Source organism: Spermophilus citellus (assembly GCF_964194105.1).
Source record: "Spermophilus citellus genome assembly, chromosome: 10".
Lineage (NCBI taxonomy): Eukaryota > Metazoa > Chordata > Mammalia > Rodentia > Sciuridae > Spermophilus > Spermophilus citellus.
The window spans coordinates 95,115,609-95,139,911 of NC_138197.1; the positions used below are offsets into that span (position 1 = coordinate 95,115,609).

The 24,303-nt window shown below is 32.6% G+C and overlaps 1 protein-coding gene across 13 annotated transcripts in view; it reads right to left on the reverse strand.

The window, feature by feature from the left end:
- The window catches only part of OSBPL8 (oxysterol binding protein like 8), a 176,213-nt gene that overhangs the window by 27,009 nt on the left and 124,901 nt on the right, over positions 1-24,303 (reverse strand). For all 13 annotated transcript variants that reach the window (XM_081309168.1, XM_081309175.1, XM_081309164.1 and 10 more), the window contains 11 exons: positions 22,454-22,524; positions 14,846-14,923; positions 12,916-13,017; positions 10,338-10,541; positions 8,983-9,067; positions 7,362-7,533; positions 5,227-5,464; positions 4,382-4,566; positions 3,687-3,768; positions 3,298-3,396; positions 800-896 (listed from right to left, as the gene is read on the reverse strand). In XM_081309168.1, coding sequence (XP_081165294.1) covers positions 800-896; positions 3,298-3,396; positions 3,687-3,768; positions 4,382-4,566; positions 5,227-5,464; positions 7,362-7,533; positions 8,983-9,067; positions 10,338-10,541; positions 12,916-13,017; positions 14,846-14,923; positions 22,454-22,524 — 1,413 coding nt within the window. The remainder of the gene's footprint in view (positions 1-799; positions 897-3,297; positions 3,397-3,686; positions 3,769-4,381; positions 4,567-5,226; positions 5,465-7,361; positions 7,534-8,982; positions 9,068-10,337; positions 10,542-12,915; positions 13,018-14,845; positions 14,924-22,453; positions 22,525-24,303) is intronic.

The following is a 24,303-nucleotide window of genomic DNA, read 5'->3' on the forward strand; positions in this document are numbered from 1 at the left end:
TTCAATCCTCAGCACCATTAAAAAAAAAACAAAAACAAAAACAAAACACTACCTTGAGATTTGCCTAACATGGACTTATCTCTGGTTCTCTATCCTCTTAGGAAACCAGACCTTAGATTTCTGTCTTTATGTTTTATTTATCATTTTTTATATTTATTTTCACTTAGGTTTAAAATTCTTCAGTTGAAACAGAATTCTTTGATCTTTTTCCATACAAAAATGTTTTAAAAACAGCATTTAAAGGTATATATTTCCTACTAGTATATATTATTGACAATGATTTGTCTGAATTGTCAAAATTTTTATATTAAGGTTCCCTATTATGTTCTCCCTCGTACTTGCAAAAAATTTTATTGGTATATTATTTGGCCCAAGGTTAAATATCATTACCAGGTTGACCCTGGACTAAGTAATCTGACCATACTTGAATTTTCTCTATATACTAAAAATCTAAAACAGAAAGATTGATCCCTTGGTTACACTGAAACAAAACAGAACAAAACTTGGTAGAGCTAAAGGCATAAGAAATTCATTATGCATTAGAAGGCTATAATGGGTATTCATTCTATCTTTTCCTAAGTGATGTTTGTGATGAATTTACAGACATGTGTTGAATAGTTATATGAAATGAGCCATACCTCTATTTATGAATGGTCACTATTCAAGTAAAGATGATATTTAAAATGACATATACATTCATTGCTGAAAACAAGTTTGGTTTTTTTTTTTTGTAAACAAAAATCTACCAGAAAATATTACTTCTCTGGAAAGTGTACAGATTGGGATGGGGGGAACTTACCATAAAACTTGGACTTAGCCAGGATACTGCCACTAAGGCAAAATCCATCTTTTCGGTTACTAACATAAAAGGCAGATATTGGTGGATGGTGGGACACCTATTGAAAACAGGAGAAACAAAATGTAATAAAATAAGCATATTATATTACTATTATCAAAGGTTCAAGTCTTATAATAAGTGAGAAGAAACATTTGGTTATTAAAAAAATTAAATATTGGTTGTTATAGTAACTAGCTTTCCCTGTTACCCAAGGAAATCTACCTCCTGGCATTCATACCATAAGGTAGGATTCCCTTATACTGAACCACAGATGGTTTGTATGGAAATGTTAGTATATAATTTCTGACATTAGGTTATAAGTTTCCATTTGGGAGTTTTTCTGGATCTCTCTCTCTCTTTCTCTTTTTCATTAACTCTGAGAAGCCAGTTTTCATGCTGTGAAAAACTCCATGGAGAAGTCCATGTGCTGAAGAACTGAATTCTCTTGCCCGTAGTGAAGGGAGGAACCTGGAAGTGAATCTTCCAGCTCAGTCAAGACTGCAGATGACTGCACAACTGACTAACATCTTTTTTTTTAATTATTTTTTAGTTGTAGTTGGACACAATACCTTTATTTTTTATTTTTATTTTTTTCATGTAGTACTGAGGATTGAACCCAGGGCTCTGCATGTGCTAGGCAAGCACTCTGCCACTGAGCCACAACCCCAGCCCCATGACTCGCATCTTGATTGCAAATGCATGAGAGATCCCGACCCAGAACCACTGAGTTAAGTGGATCTCAGATTCCTGAACTTCATCATATATTACATATCATTTTAACTCATTCATTTTGGACAATAATCTGTGACACTGCAGTGTCTAAATAATATTCTTAGTTATTCTTGGTTATTCTCCATATGAATTACTGACCTGGCTGTAGGAAACTAAAGTTTGACAAACATGTTAATAATTAATGTTTTCAATATACTTATATCTTCTAATTTCTGAAATGAGATAAAGCTAAAATTTAAACTCTTCTCAAACTTCTCAACTTTTGAAGGATTATAGTAAATTAAAATGCAAGGTGGTGTCACCATTATTTTTTAAAAAATTAATATAGACAAGTAGTTTCAACCTGAGGGGTTATCAGAAAGAATCTCTAAGGGAAGAGGAAGACTTCCAAAAGACACAGGGTCTCATCCTCCCTACATTCAGGGAGAGAATTATTATAAGGAGTGATTGTTACTGAGAGAGAAATCATATTACTCAGATTAGTGCAGACAAGGGACAATATGGAAAATCATGAAAACAGATGCACATAATTAAAGTTTAAAAACTAAGAAAATCTGGGACTGGTGATGTGCACCTGTAGTCCAAATTATTTGGGAGGCCAAGGCAAGAGAATCCCTTCAGTATAGGAGCTAGAATCAAGCATAGGCAGCATAGCAATACCCCATTTCAAAATAATAAACATAGACTTGGCTCTATGGCCCCTTCTCTTTGGTGAAGTCTGTCTCTTGTCATTTTTGCAATAAACCTGCTGAGTGCTTGCTAAAAATAAAATAAGAATAAATAAGTAAATAAATAAAATTAAGGTCTGAGTTCTGTCTCCAGCACCAGAAAACAAACTAAAAAACCCCCCAAACTGAAATATTTTCTTACTACTTACTATGTATATAACAAAAAGACTTGGTACCATCCCTAATCAGGGACATAAATATTCTGTAATAAGGTAAACAATACCAGTGTTAAAGTAACGAGCTTAATAACAACAAAAATCACACACACACACGCATAAACACACACAAAAAAATACAGACATTTGAGAAGGGAAAAATCACTGAGAGTTGTAGTTATTGAATAATGAGAAATGATCAGGTCAGAGTTTGTTTAGAAGAAGAATACCTAAGAAGAAATATTGGTGGGAGAAGTAAGTATAAAAATAATGAGGCAAGAAAGTATAAGATAACATTGCCTAGTTGTGAATACATAGGGTTCTAACTACTTGGAAAAGCATTTAATCTGAGATAAATTTAGGAAAAAACTGTAGGACTCTGAACACCACAAAAATTGGTATAATTCTAATTTCAGAACTTAAGAATTCTGCACACTATCAATAAAGTGTTTTGGAAATATAAACTTGGCCAAAATTAATAAATAATAAGTGTTTGTAGAAAGGTAGGGAGTAAAAAATAAAAATTTTTGGTCAAAGGATTCTATGACTGTAACAACAATGCTTAGGAGTATGGTATTTAGTAGCATATAGTACTAAAAAGTTAGATGTTTACTAAGCATTCACTTATTAGAAAGGTTAAACAACCATCATGAGTTTACTGAGATAATATTTTCTTTCTTTCTTTCTTTCTTTCTTTCTTTTTTTTTTTTTTTTTTTGGTGGTGTGTGAGAGGCAAGCACTCTACCAACTGAGCTACATCCCCAACCCTGAGATAATATTTTCTATAAAAATGTCCAAATAACTTCCAGAACAATTTTGTTTCTGTAACATGCATTTCCAATACCTGTTCAGCAATATAAAATGTTTTGCTATTTGTTCTGGGATGAATCCATAGACAACGGAAAGTCTCCCCAAGTATGGGATTGTAAGGTTTCTTCAGTCCCTAGTTTAAAAAAAAAAAAAAAAAAAAAAAAAAAAAACAGAAGTTTTAAATTACAAATAGAAAAGATTCAAAGTAGTTTAAACCAGTCAAAACAGGATTGACAATCATCTGGAAGACATTCTTATAAAATTTCATAGCAAATGAAATCTACCTGAAATAAGACAACTTCAATCAAAATAAAGGTCTAAATAATCGAGCATTTTACTAGTAGTTGCCAATAAATAATCTAAATACTGCACACGGAAAATAAGAAACTAAAAAAGCTAAACAAAGTAAAATATAAATATTACCTTTGGCTTTTTATAGAATCCTGACAAATACCATTTCACTACTTTCTTTAAACGGAAATAAGGATTTTCTTCCAGAGCAGCCCTAAAAAAAACAAGTGTTAAACAGAAAATTTTAAAGGCTAGGTCACAAATTCTCCCTCAAATATATCAGTCAATAACTAAATAAGAGATATGATTGGAAAAAACATAATTCATATTTAATAAACAGCAAGAACAACCATGTAAATTGATTCCTGAGAATCATTTTTCTTAATCTAGTCACTTCCACTACCCCACATTTCTCCCATTCTTTGATAAACTGCCCAGGGGTTCTGTGAGAAATTGGGATAAACACACACACACACACACACACACATTTTGGAATTTCTGCACTGCACAACACCTAGCATTTACAGTATTGAACAGTGGCCAAAGAGCCCCATGAACAATTTTGTTAGAGGTCCTCAGCCCCAATCAGTGAAGGCCCAATGTTCATTTGGTTATCTTTCCATTCAGCTTCCTAAATGGAAATATTAAAGCAAAGTATTAAATATGCTTGTTATTAAAGTTGACTATAGAAGTGGTAGAGAGAGAGAAAAAAGTATATCATTCATTACAGCCTAACTTTGGAAAGGTATAATTAGTGAAAGAAGCATTCTTGAGAATCTCTAAAATCATGAAGCATCTTCTATTTTAAGAAATAAGAATATACTTACTCAGACAGGAAATCTGCATGATAGTAGTAATCTGAAAGTTTATCCAGAAAAGAACGGGGTTCTAAAATAAAAGTAGGCAGAACTACCCTGGACAGGTCCATGCCAGGACGGACCTGTTTCAGCAATGTCCAGATAAGGCTCTTGTTTTCTTCAGACACAGTTTCTGTTTGAGAAGCCTCACCTGCCTTTAACAAAACATATTGAAACATTTATTTCACACACACAGATATATAGACAAGACAACTAATATTAAAAATATGATTTTTTTTCCCAGGACTACTCCAAGCACTCTTAAAAGTTGGAAACAATTCAAATAATAAATAAAGTCTACAGCTATCAAACCTTAAAAAAGGGAGCTGTGAGAGACATCAAAATGAGCAATATATATGGAAGATCCACTCTAAACACTTTATCATATTGTTTTATACTACATTTACTTCTCAGCACTTGCAATAGTTAAGAAAATTACAAACTCATGTTTCCTCGCAATTTAGTTTGCATCTGGAAATGACATCAGGCAGTATCCTACTTCAAATGCAAACCTTAAGAAAATATAATCTTTTTAAGGTACTGGGGATCAAGCCCAGGGCCTCATGTTTACTAGACAACACTACCACTCAGCTGTATATCCAACTCTTATAAACTTTAAATTTAATAGACTATATTGGTATTTGTATAAGTGTGTATGTTTGTTTATAAATCCTGGTATATTTTATATGTATATAACCATAGGCACCATGCAAATATTCTCTTTCAAGCAAATAATATCTACAATATCATTTGGAAACTGCAATGACTTTAGGAAGCCAGAATTTCTCAAAAAAAAAAAAAAAATAGACCTTTACCTCTCCAAGTTCCTCATGGCTCTGTTCTGTGTAGGTGGTCTCCTTTAAAGGCTCAACAGGCTCAGGTTCAATGTATGAGTCATCCTGCCTTTCTGATGTATCTGTGTCACTTTCTTCACTTTTCCCCATCACCTCATTGTCTGACTCATCATGCTCTTGATCATTTTCTTTATCAGATTTGTCAGAGTACATATCTTGGTCCTTAAAATGCTGTCGTTCAATTTCACTATCATTTAACCTTAAGAGAATTATTTAGAAAAAATAAAAAATAAAAATAAAAATAAAAATAAGAGAATTATTTAGGAAGAAGAATAAAAGAAGTTAGGAATACTTAATGTATAAATTAGAATAAAATGTAACACTTATTTTGAATTTACTATGTACTAGTCACTGTTGTATTTTATATAGTTTAGTTCATTTAATCCTCAAAATTACCCTAGGAGATAGGTAATATTATTATTTTACAGATGAGTATATAGAGGCACAAAGAAGTTAACTAAAAATCTAGGGAGATGTTAAAAGATGACACTCTGAGCTTTTTACCTTTCTACTCTTTGGGCTAAAATCTTCCAAAAGCAAGATCTTAGACTACCCCTTGCTAGATTTTTCCCCATAGTTTTGCAAGCATCATCACTTCAAGTAAGCTCCCTGTCACTTCTGGTCTTAAAACTGTCAGAAAAGTTCATCAGGTTATCAAGTGAACTCAAATGAATTATGACTTTTCACCTGTAAAAGTCTATAAAGCTACTCACAATGAGTCTAATAAGAAGAAAAAAATGGAAAAGATTAAGTATTGAATTCTATTTAATATTTGTCTGATAGGCTTAATCTTCCAGGAAGAATAGGAAATGTAAGCTTCAGCTTAAGGAAATCAACCTATTGGCATAAAATTGAAAAATCTGCTGTATTCATCCTATTCTCACTTAAAGTGAACAGGGGTAAATAATCTGTACCAAAGGTGAGAAATCTTCAGAAGAGGTCAACAGGCACCCATTCCTATATTATAGTGGTCCTACTTCACTCCTGTCCTATCTCATTCAGATTCCAGGTTTTGGATTAACTAAACCTCAGACTATGGGTCTGCAGAAAAGGGTGGTTAAAGGTTAGGTAATAGAAGCTTTAAAGTTTTAAAAAGTGTTAGGCAAAAGTGTAGGAAAAAAATGCTCTCCACTCCCTGTGGTCTGAGCTGAACATCAGTCTAACCTTGAGAAAAAGAACCTTAATTCTGATGGGAATGGAATAAAAGCTGCAGAGTAGAAGCTAATGTGTGGGGAGGAAAAGGGAAGAGCTAATGTTTTCCCTCCTAAGCAACAAAAGAAATCAGCACTTGAATAAAGAGTTTATACTGATGCCCAGTTTCCTTGGAGAAATATTTATTAGTATTAACTACAATGAATGGTCCAGGGGCTAAAATCACCAACTGGAAAAAGTTTCAGCTCAAAATGCTTAACAATATGAGAAAATTCCACAAATAATATGTAGAGGAAGTCTTCTGCCATTACAAAAAAAAAAAAAAAAAAAAAAAGCGCTATAGAAGAGCAACAAAACAACAAATTACATGTCATTGTTATGAGGCAGAAAAAGTTTCACAAACGATGTTATTGAAACTGATTGTTAAATAATACATAGAATTATGGCAGGAAAAAAGAGTAAGAAGTAGAATTCTTTTTTGGAGAGGTGGTAACTGGGGATTGAAATCAGGGGTACTCGACTACTGAACCACATCCCCAGCCCTATTTTGTATTTTATTTAGAGACAGGGTTTCACTGAGTTGCTAAACACTTCGATTTTGCTGAGGCTGGCTTTGAAGTCACGATCCTCCTGTCTCAGCCTCACGAACTGCTGGGATTACAGGCATGTGCCACTGAGCCTGGCTAGAATTCATGAGAGGAACCCTATGCCCAAAGTTGAATAGTTAGCATAGCTATAACTGGGGAATACAGAGTATTGGATAGAATAAAGGAAATACATTTCTATACCTGATCCTAGCAGACAAATTTTAAAGGCTTTAGGCCACATCATGAGAAGAAGATAGGCAGATTTTAATCTACATACATTACTAAAATACTAGGATTGCCAAATAATCTAGTGCACACCATGCTCTCTGAAATCAATACAAATTACTATTTACTTACTGGAAGTTGTCACCACTGTGGAGATTGTTTGCACGTAATAACCCATACAATGTCACATGTGTATTATCTGATGAAATGCTAAAGTCATGTTCCTTTCCTTCTCTGATCATTGTGCGTTTAAGAAGACTAGAACATTTCAAAGCCAACTCTAAAGCATCCATCCAGCACCTTCCTAGAAGAACACAAATTTATAAGCAGTACAATTAAATTAAAAGCATCCATCTTATAGTCTCATTACCTTTAAACATACCATAATTTCTTTGAGAAACACTGGAAAAGTTAACATGAACATAAACTTTGCTAAGATTTTCTAATGCAATATCTGTTTTACAAAAGCTTTTTACACAATAAGCATCTATAAACTACTGATAAATGAATAGGACATAACATGAATTAGCAAGAATACCTAGTAAAATGAATAAACTTTATTTTCCAAACCTTAGAACATTAAGATGTAGCATAATTTGAAGGTACCAAGCAAAGTACAAATATATATTGAAGGGGTTATGTTTCAACTAGTAAATAAGCTATCTGAAATAATGTTTTGTCATTAATAGGAGGTCTGCTCGCAGGCTTAACATCCATCATGCTTATATATATGAAAATTTGGGGGGCTGGGGATGTGGATCAAGCAGTAGCACGCTCACCTGGCATGCGCGGGGCGCTGGGTTCGATCCTCAGCACCACATAAAAAAATAAAATAAAATAAAGATGTTGTGTTCGCCGAGAACTAAAAAATAAATATTGAAAAATTCTCTCTCTCTCTCTCTTTAAAAAAAAAGAAAAATTTTAAGTCAGGAAAAAGCCTATATAATGCTATCACTAACTGCCATACTTGTTAAGAGAAAATTAATAGATTTATTTTTTAAATCAGAACTGCATTAGCAGAAAAATGTTTATATATCTTTAAGTGCTCTCCAAATTCAAATATATTTGTTTTAAAATCTGATAGCAATATCTGCTACACAAAACAGTTTCATATCAAAAGTTCAGGTCCATATTTTCATTAAAAATAATCTTCTGGTAAAAATCAGCTTTGAAAGCTTAGAAGATTCCCTATTTCAAGCTAATAAAAACTATGCAACATAAAAGCACAGAGCCATTATCAATTATTAAGCTTTTAAAGTTACCTTGCTTTCATATAAATAAGTTTTGCTCTCCCCATATTTGCTTCATGAATGAGGTATCAAGTTATAAAGTATAAAATAAAGACTATGTACTTTAATATTTTTTTACATAAAATAAAACCAACAGTATATGTGTCTCATAAATGTTACTATTTAGTGATGAAATATAAACAAATGTATCTCCAAAAATGATAAAACTTTATGATTTACCAAGAAGAACACTAAGAAGTCAAAAAGGGATTAATGGGTAAGTGGAGGATGAAGAAGGAAACTAAACTGCTAACACATGGCTCAATTATAAGATGTTTCTTTCCTGTCAGATTTCTGTCTACCAAGTTTACAACACATAAAATATTCTAAGTAACTTATGGTTCCAATATTTGTACTTCAAGTCATACTAAACACAGACTTCCTCCAGGAACAATACAAAGTGATACATAAAAAAGCTCTTAAAAATGAAAACCAAAATCCTGTCCATCAAAAATTATACTTACCATCTGACTCTGAAGTAGCTCGGATGATCAAATAACTGCTAGGTAAGGGCTGAGTTATGGACCCAACTGCTTCACCTTTTGGACCCTTAGTAATAAAATAAATTGTGTATAATAAGAATTAAAAAATCTTAACTTTGTATTATCTATCATTATTTACAATAATCTAAAGCAGGCATAGATTCTAATTTAAAAGCAAACCAGCTTTAATCTCATTCTTCCTGAGAATGCAAAGGTTAAATATTAAGGCAAAATTTTTTTCTCCAAAAAATTCACCTCCTTAACAGAAAACTAAACAAATGATAATTAGCATCGCTTAAATATTATCTCTACATATTGCCTACATATTAAAGAGACCTAAAATTTACCATAATAAACCCAGAGAATTTCCATTCCACAAATACCACTAGGTAAGAAACACTAAATTTCTAGAAGTCTAGCGAAAACAGCTGTAAATATAGTTCACAAGTAAAACAGAATTACCTAAGCCCAGAATGGAACTAACTCTATAATACTAAATTTATTGCTACAATGACTACTGAACTAAAGATTAAAAGTTCAGGTCTTTTTTTGCGTGTGTGGATATTGTCTAACTGAGCGTGCATGCACACACACACACAAACAAAGTGAAGCTACTTGAACTTAGCACTAATCTCAGGTGGTTTTCCTTAAAAGAGAACTTCCAACCCTTATTCAAGGGTAATTGACCTTCTTAGAAAATAAAGATGACTTTATAAAAATTTAAACTAGATCCTTGATTTAGTATGTATTGCATGGCAACTGCTTGTAGAATGCCTTGAAAGTTAATCACCTAAGGCACTTCTACCTCCCTGCTTACTTCTGCTTTTACAGCACATTAGTGACCTCAGTAGTGCTCTTTAGTTATAAAAATGCTGAGTTCCATCCTTAGAGCTGCCTTTCTTAACTAGGACAGCTTCTGCTTCTAGACTTCCCATCTCACATTGACATCACTACAGGAAAAAATCACAAAATAAATGGCAGTTTCCGTTTTAGGAGTTTTTACAATTCTGATGAAGAGGAAAAAGTAAATATAATGCAATGTTATAAAGAGAGTAATTAAAAATTTACCTAAACAGTATAAATTGAATCCCCAAGGACAAGAGAAATAAAATGCAATATAAATTTGGGAAATATTTTCTGGAAAAATTGTTCAAGTTAGATCTTAAAGATAAACAGTCTTTTGGTGCATGTTACATTGTGATTACAGACAGGAAATAATGCTCTCAAAAACAGGAACAACTTTGAGTTCTGGGAAGACAGAAATCAACTGATTGATTTATCATAATTCTACTCAGATTTTCATCTTTACTTTTTACCTTGAAAAGTGCTTACATTACCTTTACTGCCCAAATAGACTGCTCCAATGGATGGAAAAGTTTGAAACAAAAGCCATCTTTTTTTGATGGACGCTCAATGATTTCACAGGCATTCAGAAGGACTGTTCCAACCCACTGACCATTTTTTTGTGTTTTATATATCAGTAGCACCCCAGGTTTCAACACACACCACAACTTGGTCCAGCTCTTTAAAGTACCACGAATCTATAGAAAGATAAGTTCATTTAAGGAATAAATATTTGTTCTTCTTGTCCATAAGATACAAACTGAATAATTGCAAATAGGATTTCAAAGTATCCTTAGCATGTACATTTTTTAATATTTCTTTAAAAAGATACCACATGGCAAGCACTGAATATAGATGTGAAATAATATGGCTCCTACTTGTAAGGACTTTATGGGGAGGAGAGTGCTGGGGATCAAACCCCGGGCCTTGAACATCCTGGGCAAGTATTCTACCACTGATTTAGTGGTAGAATAAGAATTAAGAGATCTTAACTTTGTAAGATCTTTTGAGACAGGATCTTGCTAAGTTGCTAAAGCTGACCTTGAAATTGCAAGCCTCCTGCCTCAGCCTCCGGAACAGCTGGGATTGTAGGCATGTGCCACATGCCCAGCAGCAACTTAAGTTTCAGTAGAAGACTAGTCTTCTAGACAGTTAAAGAAAATGTACCAAGTAGAAGAGTTTCCAGAGTCAGGAGCCATTAAAATATACTAGTACTGGGCTGGGGATGTGGCTCAAGTGGTAGCACGCTCGCCTGGCATGCGTGTGGCCCGGGTTCGATCCTCAGCACCACATACAAAGATGTTGTGTCCGCCAAAAACTAAAAAAAATAAATATTAAAAAAAATTCTCTCTCTCTCTCTCTCTCTCTCTCTCTCTCTTTAAAAAAAAAATATACTAGTACTGCAGTTCTTTTTGTAGCATTTATAAAGCTGTAACTTTATATGAATAAATGGTTATTTTTGCCTTTTCTACCCTTTCCCCCTTATCACTGCATCAATAGTGCTGAAAACATTGCTGGCACATACCAGGAATTCTCTAGTGGATGAATGGTAGGAATGAGAAAGAACCTCTTCCTTGACCCTTAAAGTGTCTTCCAAAATTACTTTGTTTTTAGTGATTACATAAAGCATGATATGTAAATTTCTTGGAGGAAATTTTAAAACACAAATTACATGAATCTTCTCACAAAATGTTCCTTATCCTAAGATTTAATGCTATGTTAATAAGCCTATACTTATTTTCAATCATTCTCTATTTCTAAAATCTATTGAAATTGTTTCTAGGCAACTTACTGAATTCACAATATTGAAAGGAATGTTAAAATTTATAAATTTTAAAAATAGGAATTATCCTCACTTTTATTTACTTTAAAGCATCTGTTCTCTTGAGGTATTTACATAAATTATGAAATAAATGTAGATTTCCTAACCCCCAAATAGATATACTGCAGTAATTCTAAATGAGAAAAATTGAAAAGGGGTAATTTGGAGCCAGGTATAAGAAAAGTGAAAAATTTTAAGAAAAAGGTAGATATACATGTAAAAGAGATGGTAAGACAAAAGAAGCAAAAGGAAAGGAATTACCCTCAGATAAAATTCTCGATGGTAAAGACAATATGTCACAGAGGACAAATTACCAGAATGTAGGTTTTAAAAAGCCAGTAGGGGGTAGGGAGTGAGATCTGGAGTTAAAACATTTCTAAGTAGAGCCAAATTAAACCAGAAGGTGTTTTCAGTGTAAGATTGAAGACAATATTGGTGTTACTTAAATTGTCAGGGAAACTACCATTAGATTGCCAATTTAGTGAGAACTTCCATAATAGGTTTCATAAGGGTTATTAGGTTGGAGGTCTTATCAACTCTTGAGCAAACTGGAAAGCCTTCAAGGATGTGGTGAATCTTAGGTGAATGCTAGGTACTGCTAGGTATAACAAATTTCTGGGAATTAAAATCTTATAAGTTTATTCTTTTTTTTGCTTTTCTTTTGCAGTGCTGGGGATTGAACCCAGGGCCTCATGCATGCTAGATAAGCACTCTACCATTGAGATATCCCCAGCCCTACAAAGAGTAGTTTGAAAGATTCTTACCAGATATCCCTCAGATAAAAATAAGAAGATAGAGTGACTGAGATGAGAGAAAAGGAAATAAAAATAAAAATAACCAGAGGTCAAAAGAATAGCATATGGAAGTAGCAATATGTATGTCTAACTAATACTTTTCAAATGGTAACTTTTATATTAACTTTGCTTCATTTTTTCCTCAATAATGCATATGAAAAGTATACAACAATAATTTGAGTAGTAACCAAATACTTAACATCATACATAACATCACACAAAGGTCTTTTAAAAAGAAATGCTATGCATATTTGATCCTATTGTTAAGAGAGATATTAAAGTTCCTTCTCCCCATTAAGATTGGAACATAAAACCTCTGAGATACACTTAATAATTTGCTCACCAGTGAACAAGGATCACCTAGCAAGTGTCTTTGGGCTTTCAGTACACTCTGGGTTTTTCCATTCTAGTAGGTAAATATACAGCAAGCTGAACTCAAGATGCAAACTCACTGACCTTTAACCAGTCAGCCATAACAATAACAGAAGGATCTGTGATGGTACTGAGCAACTCCTTCGTGGCTCTTTTCTTTTCTTCTCGGTAATTTTTCTTTTGCACCTATTTTATATAAATAATGGAAAAATTAAAAACTCAATGGAAGCATTTTTTTTTCAATTTTTTAGGTCTAGAGAATGTAGTCTATGAACTGCTAAGCCTCATGAGCATAAAAAAGTTATCATGTATTTGGATGGCTGTTTTATATCTGGGAGAAATTTTTAGAAAACCTACATTGCTTAAAACTAGCTTTTCTGATTACTGGTTCAGTTTTCTATGGCTTTAAAAAATAATTTTATCTCTTTTTAATTAAAACATACATGAATACAATCTCATGGCAAAAATTTCAAACAGCACAAAGCTAAACTCCTTATTACATTCCATCTTCTTCCAATCCCCAGAACTAGCCCCAGTTAACCTTCTGGAAAACCATACTTTCAGACTTATTTCTATGTATACAATCTATAGAAATACATAGCCTTTGTAGTTCTTTTTTTAACACATAAAAAATTTCTCCCATTTAATATTTTTTTGGAGACTGCATGACTATCTTATTTTTTTTAATTACTCCATAGGATTCCTAGTAGGAAAAAATAATGAGATAGCTAACATTGATGACAATCTATGAACCAATCAAGGGCTTCTTCACCTGTATTCCAATTACCTCATTTAAACATCACAATAACTTTTTGAAGTAGAACTATTATTAACCTTATTGCACAAATGAAAAAACTGAGGCAGAGAGAGTACCTTGTCCAGGAACATAGGAAATTGTGGAGTCAGGATTCAAACAGAGGCAGACTGCCTCTCAAAGCTATGCTGTGTACTTTTAGGTTATATTGTACCATTTGTTTTTTAATGAATTCTCTTAAGGATAGCAATCTACTTTGCTACTGGTTTTTGTTTATTAGAAACAATGCTGCAATTATTTGCAAATGAAGCCTTGTTTTCTTTCCTAATACTAAAATGTAAGATATAAACAATTAAAAAACCATGGATGAAATTAACGCACTCAGAAGATCAAAGTTTTACCTTCATAATTAAGTTACTTACGAGATAATGTGGAAAAGCAGCAGTAAATAAATAAAGTATTATTGCTTTCTTTACATTTGGATATAGGAAGAGTAATGACAACCTATTGGTGACTACATTTTTCAAAAATTACAATATAAAATCTTCTACCAGAAAAGTTCCATTTAATGGAAAGAGACTACACATGCAGAATAAAATTTTAATAATTTTATACCCCCAAAGCATTAGACTTTTGGTCTTTTTAAATATGTGTATCTAAATTAACAGATTTAATATGAGATTGCAAATGCAAATGTATATAGGACTAGCTAGGTATGGAATACAATAGGTAAAACATACTAACTAAGGACAGGAGACAGTTAAAATCACGTATTCCTTAAACTTCAGCTTCTAAGACCATTGAGTAAGACAGGTCTAACATTACATATTTCTTAAGAGAAATAGGAAATCTGGACTTTAAATTGTTGGCTCAAAATTTTAAAATGTGATTCAGGTCAAACAAAATATCCACTCATGGGTCAAATTTAGCAAATGACCAGGCAGTTAGCAAAATGTAATTTCATGGGTACCAGTGATTCCTAACAGGTGTTTCAGAACACGGTGATATGCCCACTCACCCGTGAAGAGATACCAGGTCCTTAAAGCAGGCTGCTCTGGACAATTATCAAGCAGTCTCATCATCTGACTTCCTTGACCATACAAATAACAACATTTTCTTTGTGTGCCTGTTCAACTGTCCCTTGAGGTATTTTAAATCCTCTTTTAGGAATGCACATGAATATTTCTTAATAGCTTGCTTTCAAAAGCACATACTAAGCATAATATAAGTTATTTTCCAGAAATAATTATGGAAACTAACCTTAAGAGATTCTTTTTTTGTGAGCTTGCTTGAAGTTGAACTGTCCTTTTCTGAGCCATTATAAAGTTTAGATTCAGACTAAAATCACACAGAATTGAAAAGAAGAGAAATAATTAAAACCTTCATTTAATCTACACATGTCATATAGAACTTAAAGTTATGCTTCTCACATTCTTCCCATTTACTGCTATCATAAATAAAAGTAGATTTTCAAATACTGGTTTTCCCTATATAGTATTTGTGTTTTTTTTTTTAAAACATGTCAGGAGCTGCAGGTGGAGCTCAGTGGTAGAGTGCTTGCTTAGCATGTATAAAGAAGCACTGGGTTCGATCCTCAGCACCACATAAAAATAAATAAATAAAATAAAGATATTGTGTCCATCTACAACTAAAAACATATTTTTTAAATGTTAAACCTACAAATACTCAAAAGTAAAAACTTGTAAAAAATTAACCTGCAATGTGAAGCTAAGTAAAGAGCATTTCCAAATTTTTCCATTCTATTATTCAGAGTATTTCTAAGAATACACAAAATTGTGTAATTATTATTAGGATAAACTAAGCCAAAACAATTTTTTTAACAATTAAAGTATTCTAAATAAAAAACATACCATGAATATTTTATCATGATGCTGCATACACTACCCTATAACTAGTCTTCCTCCAATGAGAAGAAATAGTCTTCAGAAATTAGTATTAGACTACGGTAATTCAGACAGTGTTTACACACCAATATTCCTAGGGTCTACTTCTTCCTACCTATCCAGGGACCTAGTGTCTTAAATTTGCTTCCAGACTTTCAGTTGATATTTCACATTCTTATTTAATCTTCATAATAACCTTGAAAAATGAGAATAAGAGGCAGTTTTATCTCTGTTTTATAAGTTATGAAAGGGAGGTTCAGGGAGATTGTTTTTCCAAACTTATCATCATTAACATAGCAGTGATCAGAACTTGGGTCTCCTAATCCAGTACCACTAATCTTTCACCACAGTAGGAAAGCATAAACCTACAAGCTGTGTCTATTAATCATGGGACAACAAAATTAAACATACTCCTTTCATGTCCTCTAATTGTTATTTTTATCTATTGTTCAACATAGGAGAAAGTACTTGATGTTCTTAGCAATATTCATAGAGCAAGGACATTACAAGGGACTTAATCCAAATATGGTCAAATAGGGTCAAATCTGCATCATATCACTAGATAAAATCAAGGATGAAAACTGTTGGATGCAAACTCTCAATTTTAAGACCCATGAAGGCAGACATCATGTTTACTCATTAATGACATCCAGTCACCTGAAGAAATAAATTTTAATCAATAAAATGAAAACAAATGTGACACTTAAAAAATTTAATAAAAATCTGAAATATAAACTAAAAATGTGGAAGTAAATTTAAGACATTCAAACAATCTAGGTTCACTGTATAGGTAGGAAGAAACAGAGTCTAAGAATACTGGTGTTTAAACACTATATAAATTAGAATGATCTAATCTAGGTATTTCTCTCATCTGCTAAAAATGCCAGCTACTTGGTTTTCAAATGTTGAATGGTCAAATCTGCATCATATCACTAGATAAAATCAAGGATGAAAACTGTTGGGTGCAAACTCTCAATTTTAAGATCCATGAAGACAGATACCATGTTTACTGATTAATGACATCCAGTCACCTGAAGAAATAAATTTTAATCAACTAATAAAATGAAAACAAATGTGACACCAAAAATAAAAATTAAATAAAAATGTGAAATATAATATTGGTTATGATTATGGTAGGAGTAACTGATGCATCAAAAGGGAACTACAACTAATTCTAACATAAAAATGGGGGACCAACCTGGCTGAACTTTTGTTAAAATTATTGATTTAAAAACTGGGCTTGAAACATTACATTGCTTATTACCATGATAAGGATGGCATGCATTGTGATACGAAAGAATTGTACAAATTCCTTCAGTTAAGCAGGTCTCTGTCTTCTTATTGGCCTTGGGAACCCAAAGATGGTATGGCTGCTGTCAGAGGAATATGATGGTTTAAAATGTTCATGAAATTTAATTTCCCACAACTTAACAGGAAAATTATGTGTACTGTAAGGTAGTTCTTAAGTAATATTAAATGAAGATTACCTTAAAAGTTAATAAAAGTTAATAGTTGTTTACTATTTACCAAATACTATTTTAAACACTTTTCTATGCACTGTTTTAATATTCAAAAGCAACCCCATGAGATAGTAGTAATATTCCCCCCTTTACTAATAAGTAAACGAAGACCAACGATTGAATTATCTTCCCAGAGTCATCCAGCCACCAATAGACAAACACGAATGTTTACCCTGGACTAACTCCTAGTCTCATGCTCTTGTAATTACACTATATTGATTTCTCACATTTTAAAACTATTCATACAATATCTCAACCAGAATTAAATATAAGATTTATCTTTATGAATAAGAGGAAATGTTTTCCCAACAACTGCAAATGACAAGATCTGACTTGATTATTTCTAAAAGATTCTACTATAACAGGAACAGGCAGGCCAGAAGGATATCACAGGAGCAAGGTAAATCAGAGTACATAGACCTCCAGGAGTCATGCCATATGCACAGTCCACTTCTGACAAAACAATGACCCAGTGACCAAGTTCTATCACCCATACATCATTACCTCATTTTCTGAATCAACACACCTTTAAAAAACCAAAATCTTAAAAAAATCTTTTTAATTTTTTAATTTGTCCTAATTAGTTGCACATGACACTAGAATGCATTTTGACACACTGTACAGAAATGGAGCACAATTTCTCCTTCCTCTAGCTGAACATAGTGTAAAGTCACACAGGTAATGTAATCATACATGTATACAGGGTAATAATATCTGTCTCATTCCATAGTCCTTCCCATCCCCATATCCGCTCTCCTCCCCTCACTCCCTTCTGCACAATCCAAAGTTCCTTCACTGGCTCCGCCCCAGTAGATTAGTATCTACTTATCAAGAAAACATTCGGCCTTTGGTTTTTTGGGTTTGGTTTATTTCGCTCAGCATGATCTTCTCCAACTCCATCCATTTACCTGCAAATGCCACAATTTCATTCTTCTTTAAGGCTGAGTAATATTCCATTGTGTATAATGTACCATATTTTCCTTATCCATTCATTTGTGGAAGGGCATCTAGGTTGAGTCCACAGTTTAGCTATTGTGAATTGAGCTGCTATAAGCACTGTGTCACTGCAGTATGCTGATTATAAACCAAGGAGTGGAATAGCTGGGTCAAATGGTGGTTCTATTCCAGGTTTTCTGAAGAATCTTCATACTGCTTTCCTTAGTGGTTGCACCAATTTCCAGTCCTACCAGCAGTGTATATCTTCCCACATCCTCACCAAAACTTTCTTTAACTTTTTAAAATTTGTTCTAATTAGTTACATATGACAGCAGAATGTATTTCGATTCATTGTACATAAATGGAGTACAACTTTTCATTTTTCTGGTTGTATATGATGAAGAGTCACACCATATGTGCAGTCATACATGTACCTAGGGTAATGATGTCATCTCATTCAACCATCTTTCCTGTCCCCATTTCCCCTCTTCTCCCCCCAACTTTGCCCAATCAAATTTCCTCCATTCTTCCTACACACCCTGTACCATTATAGATCAGCATCCACTTACAAGAGAGAACATTTGGCCTTTGGTTTTGGGAAAATGGCTTATTTTGCTTAGCATGATATTCTCCAAATCCATCCATTTACCTGCAAATGCCATAATTTCATTTTTCTTTAAAGTTGAGTAATATTCCATTGTATATATATACACCAGTTTCTTTATCCATTCATCTATTGAAGGGCATCTAGGTTGGTTCCACAGTTTAGCTATTGTGAATTGAGCTGTTATGAACATTGATGTGGCTGAGTCACTATAATACACTGATTTTAAGTCCTTTGGGTATGGATTGAGGAGTGGGATAACTAGGTCAACTGGTGGTTCCATTTCAAGTTTTCTGAGGCATCTATATACTGCTTTCCATAGTGGTTGCACAAATTTGCAGTCTTACCAGCAAAATATGAGTGTACCTTTCTCCCACATCCTCACCAACACTTCTATTCTTGATAATTGCCATTCTGATTGGAGTGAGATGAAATCTTAAGAGTAGCTTTGATTTGCATTTCTCTAATCGCTAGAGATGAACATTTTTTCATGTTTATCGGTTGACTGTATCACAGAAGAAATACAATCAATAAACCAAAAACCATCTTTTTTGAAACTATTTTACTAAACTAAGCTTCTTTTTCATCATAACCTTTATAAGGAACAACAATGATTAATTACTGTTATTAAAAAGATATTTTAGACTGGAATGATTTTTTTTAATATTCAAGTTAAGATATTTTTTTTGAAGTAAGTAATAGATAACTTATGACACCTCCAGGCAAGTAGATAGATGTTTAGAGACTCAAGTTAAAAAGATCTAGGCTCAGAAACTCCTCATCCTTGTAACAGGATTCCTTTTATCTCACTAGACACTTTAATTATACTGGCTCTTAATTTTCATTGAGATAGACAATTAAAAATTTATTTTAAAATGATACTTTGGGATAATCTGATTAACTGAACTTTTTAAATTCACTCATTCATATGATGAAAAGACCTAGGCAAAGACACATGAGAAAAAGGAATTGCCTTCATTTTAAAAATGTTTTGGGGATGGGGAGGGTATATTTCATTGTGCTTAATGTTCTAATTATGCATTTTAAGAAATAACATTAAAACCCACGTCTTTTGACAGTTTTTATACTTTTTGCATAAGGTTCGTAAAAGCATAAAGTTAAAATTGTTTGTTGATATCAGTTATATAGATCATAGGAAAAACTGTGAAATTTTGCTACCCAAAATTACTTAAGTACAAATAAGAATCTTAAGAATGCCATGAAATAAGGCCCAGTTATGAATGTATAAATTTTACAGTTGTTGCGAAAAACAATAGAGTGAGTTACATGTTAAAATATTTAGGAACAAACTAGCTAATATAGATCTCCAGAATAAACTAAGATTAAATCCAAGTTAGAAGAGAATTAGTAAGTTTCGGCTCTTGAAAAGTGACACGATGAGTATAATTTTATTATACCAAATAGTTACCATGCTAAGAATCTCACTGATTCACTGTAATCCTTTATTCAGACTAAGAAAATGAATTCTTAAACACCAATTATTAACCAGGTACTTTGCCAGGAACTTTCCACATAACAATCTGAAAGGTAGATCCTATCTCCTTTTCATGAAGCCACTCTGGATTCTAGTTTTACCACTTAGAAGTTACTCTGACCTTTGGAGAGGTACTTAATTTCTCTGAGCTCACTTATAAAATTGGGCCAAATGAAACCTGTCTACTAGGATTGTTATGAGTTAAAATGGTATTGCAATAAACTTAACAAAAAGTAACTGTTAATATCATTGTAATGAGCACCTAAAAACTCATAGATAATGGATTAAAGACTGAAACACTCTCTTGATGTGAAAGCAGCACTATCTAGTAGAACTTCCTAAATTATAGATGTTCTATATGTGGTTATTGAGCATGAGAAATATGACCAGATTAACTGAGAAACTGAATTTTGAAATTTATTTTATTTTAATCAAATTTAAAGATCCACATATGACTAAGCTATCTTTTACACAAAGCATAATTCTCTGAGAGAATTATCCTCCTCAGATGTGATAATTTCAATTGTTTATTCTATCTTGTGCCTGCTCAAATCTGTTGCTGAATTCCTGTAGTGAATTTTCATTTGTTACTGTTTGTTTTGTTCTCATCAATACACATTGCTTTCATTAAGATATGCAATGTTCCTATTCGGGTCCCAACCCTACCCTACCCTTCAAAACCTACATATGAGTGACAAATTGGTGGCTATAGTATGTAGGTTTTTGCGTTTAAGTGTTTTAAGTTTCTGAGTAGGAATATCATTATACTTTACATTCACCAATTTAGGAATTAATTGCTTGAAAATAAAGTTTTTAAAAATACTATAAATTCCACTGTATTTCTACTTGTGGCAGTCAAAACACATGATTTCTTCTTTTATTTTCTTTAATTACACAGATCATGTAAAATGACTGAAAGGGCTCAGATGACACTACTCCAAAAAATGGCATCTTGGCATATTGTGTATTTAGCATGAAGGAAACTGAGAAAACTGTAGAAGGCAGAAAATTACTCTCTGACCTCTTTCCTTTTTCCCCTGAAGTAGGCCACAAAAACTTTCTCTAATACTCCTCTGAGACAGATGCTTTCCCTACGATCAGAAGAAAGGATCCAAAGATGTAGAGACCCCAAGAAGAATATGAATAAACAGCCTTGCTGAGTTTCCCCAGTTTGCTGCCACTAGATCATAACCCTCTTTGTCCAATTATAATATGACCATATACTTTTCATCAAAACAAAGCAGAAACACACAGATTTCCCCATTTCTATGGGTCTTTATTTCTGAAGGTTCCGGTATTAAATAGAACTGAGATTAAATAAAGTTTCTTTTCTCTTGTTCATCTGTCTTTTGTTAAAGGGGTCTCAGCCATGAACCTAGCAATGGGTAGGAAAAGAAATCTTCCGTATCTTATCATGGCATTTCTCATGAATATTATATAAACACAATGTAGCGTTAAAACTTCCATCTTAAATACTTTACACACATTGATAGATGGACTTTATGTAATGAATACTTGAAAAGTGTGAATAGTATTCATATAAAATCATACATAAAAAGATATTGTGCAATCCTCTCAATCACTCCCCAAAATAAGGGCTGAAAATATAAGGCAGTAAGTGCAAAACCTGCTGCTGAGAATAGCAGAGAATTCACTGCCTTATGAAATAGTTTCTTACAGTCACTAAGATTTAATTCCACAACATAAAAGCTGTTCCTGCTAATACTAAATTTGATCAGAAAGGGCAATCAAAAGTCAAATTTCTTGACAAATTTTAGAAAATTCAATGAACAGCAAACACACAGGGAAACCATGGCGTCCTTATAGTGTTTCTCAAATTTGAGTATGTACTCTTCAAGAAAAAACTCCCAATAGACCTAAGAATATGTATAAATATCTTAGTTTGAGAAATATTTATTTAGAAAACTATGCCATATTTTAAGAAAATATATTTTTATTGTAAGGTATTAATGTTAAGATTATTAGCCATTAACTGGGGGAAACAGTAACGTGCGTGTGTGTGTATGTGTATGTGTATGTGTGTGTGTGTTCTTTTCATGTAAATAAACTCTGAACACTAAAGAATTTTTTAAAAAAAGACAATATCCCTGATACTATCTCTGAATGGAACCCCGAGTCTCCAGTTTGAGAAGTACTGTTGTACTACACATACCAGAAAAAATATTACTCTGGAGAAAACAATGGTTACCAATCAGCTCTATTTTTCATTAACCAAGAGTGCTTAAATCAGACCCAGTAGAATATTTTTTTTCATACATACTATATGGCTTAGACATACCAAAATAAAAATATCTCATAAAAGTTTAACAGGATTTTAGTTGAAATCCCCTCATCTTAAATATTATAAAAATGTCATAATTATATATTTGGGGATAACAAGATACTTACCTTGCTCTTTGATATAGAAAGTGAAGAGTCATCTTTATTTTGAGAATTATCTTCTTTCCCTCTTTCAAAACCTTTGGGAAAAACAAAGGTCAATATCTCAGTATTACTACTTTTGAACATATATAGTCATTAATATTAAAAATTAAATATACATTTATGTCATTCAATTTCAAGTATACATTATCTTTTATAACATCAGTACAGGAGGCCTAGACTGTACATATAAATTAATTCAGGTTCAGAGAGACGATGAAATATTTCCTAAAACCCTCCAACATTAAACTAAATAGCTCTTCTGTACTCCTAGAGCACTATATATGAAATCAGCCCTCATAGAGCCTTTATTGTAGTGTGCCCATTTCCAACAAAGAATCCTAAACTGAAAGAATAAACCCAACATACTTTTCATCTCTTGTCAAACGATAAAAATATTACAAATAGGTGATAAAAGAAGATTGGAATATAAATCTGGAGTGAGAGATACATATACTTTTTAAAAAATCGAAGCTGAGTACAATAGCATGCACTCCCAGTTTCTTGAGAGTCTGAGGCAAGATGAACATTCCAGCTCAGGAGGGCTCAAATAAGAAATGTTACTACTGAAAATTATATATGACAAGCATAAAAAAAGTACACATTTTAATGAGAATCATTCTATTTTTGAGGACAGGTAATATTAATCCCTCCCTATAATTATTTATTCTAGTTCCAAAGAAGCCTTTATTAAAAAATAAATGTATAATTATAGTACCAGTACTTGAAGCATTTGAAAATTATTTCTAGTATATCAATAATACCACTTATTGTTTCTATTTGATTCATAATAGCTAAGACCATCCATTATTTTTTAATTCACATGTTTTATTAAGTTATTTCTATAGTATGAAAAAGAGCCTTTTCCCCCCTCCTCTGGAAAGAAGGATCACTCAATCCTAATACTAGGGGAAAAAACTTCCATAAATATTACATGAAATTTTAAATGAAAACTCAAAAGAAATTTGAAAATTCAGTATAAGGTAAACCAAAGAGTTACACAATTCAATTAAAATTTTTTGAAGTATTTATTCAAAGCAATAAACAGTTATAAGTATTTTTTTTTAGAGTTTAATGATATTTATTCCCTGGAATGAGTACACAACTTGGCATATACAATGTAGGTGGGGGAAATGCTTCCAGACCAGAATGTTCCTTAATTTCTCTTTAGCTCCAAAGTAATTTTTAATACTAATGACTAACCTAAGTTACTTCCAAGATCTAAACATATGTGCAAGAGAACTCATGTTTTCTTTAAATATATATTGTAAATGAAAAAGATCTCACAGAAACATACTTAATTACTCTAATGTTATTTTAGTTTTACCTGAATCTAGATCAATCCATTTATTAGATTAAGAAAAATGCCTAGTTCATTTATCTATATTCACATATTATTTCTATCATTTATTTATTTTATTTACTTACTTACTTTTTGGTAATAGGAATTGAACCGAGGGGTGCTTTACCACTGAGCTACATTTCCAGTCCTTCCTTCCTTTTCTTTCTTTTTCTTTCTTTTTTTTTTTTTTTTGTGAGGTGTGGGGGGACACAGGATCTTGCTAAATTGCTGGGGCTAACCTAGACCCTGCCCTAGCCTCCCAAATCTCTGGAATTATAGGTATGCACCGCTATGTCCAGCTCACAAATTTTTAATAAATAGGACAGCAAATGAAAACAAAGTTGGAAGTCAGAATAAACTTTTTAAAAGTACAAATATGTCTACAGAAAGTTTCAAGTGTTGGAAAAGGACATCCATAAACCTAGATTATATATTATCTGTCAAACTCAACAAATTAATCTCATTCTAAAAGTCT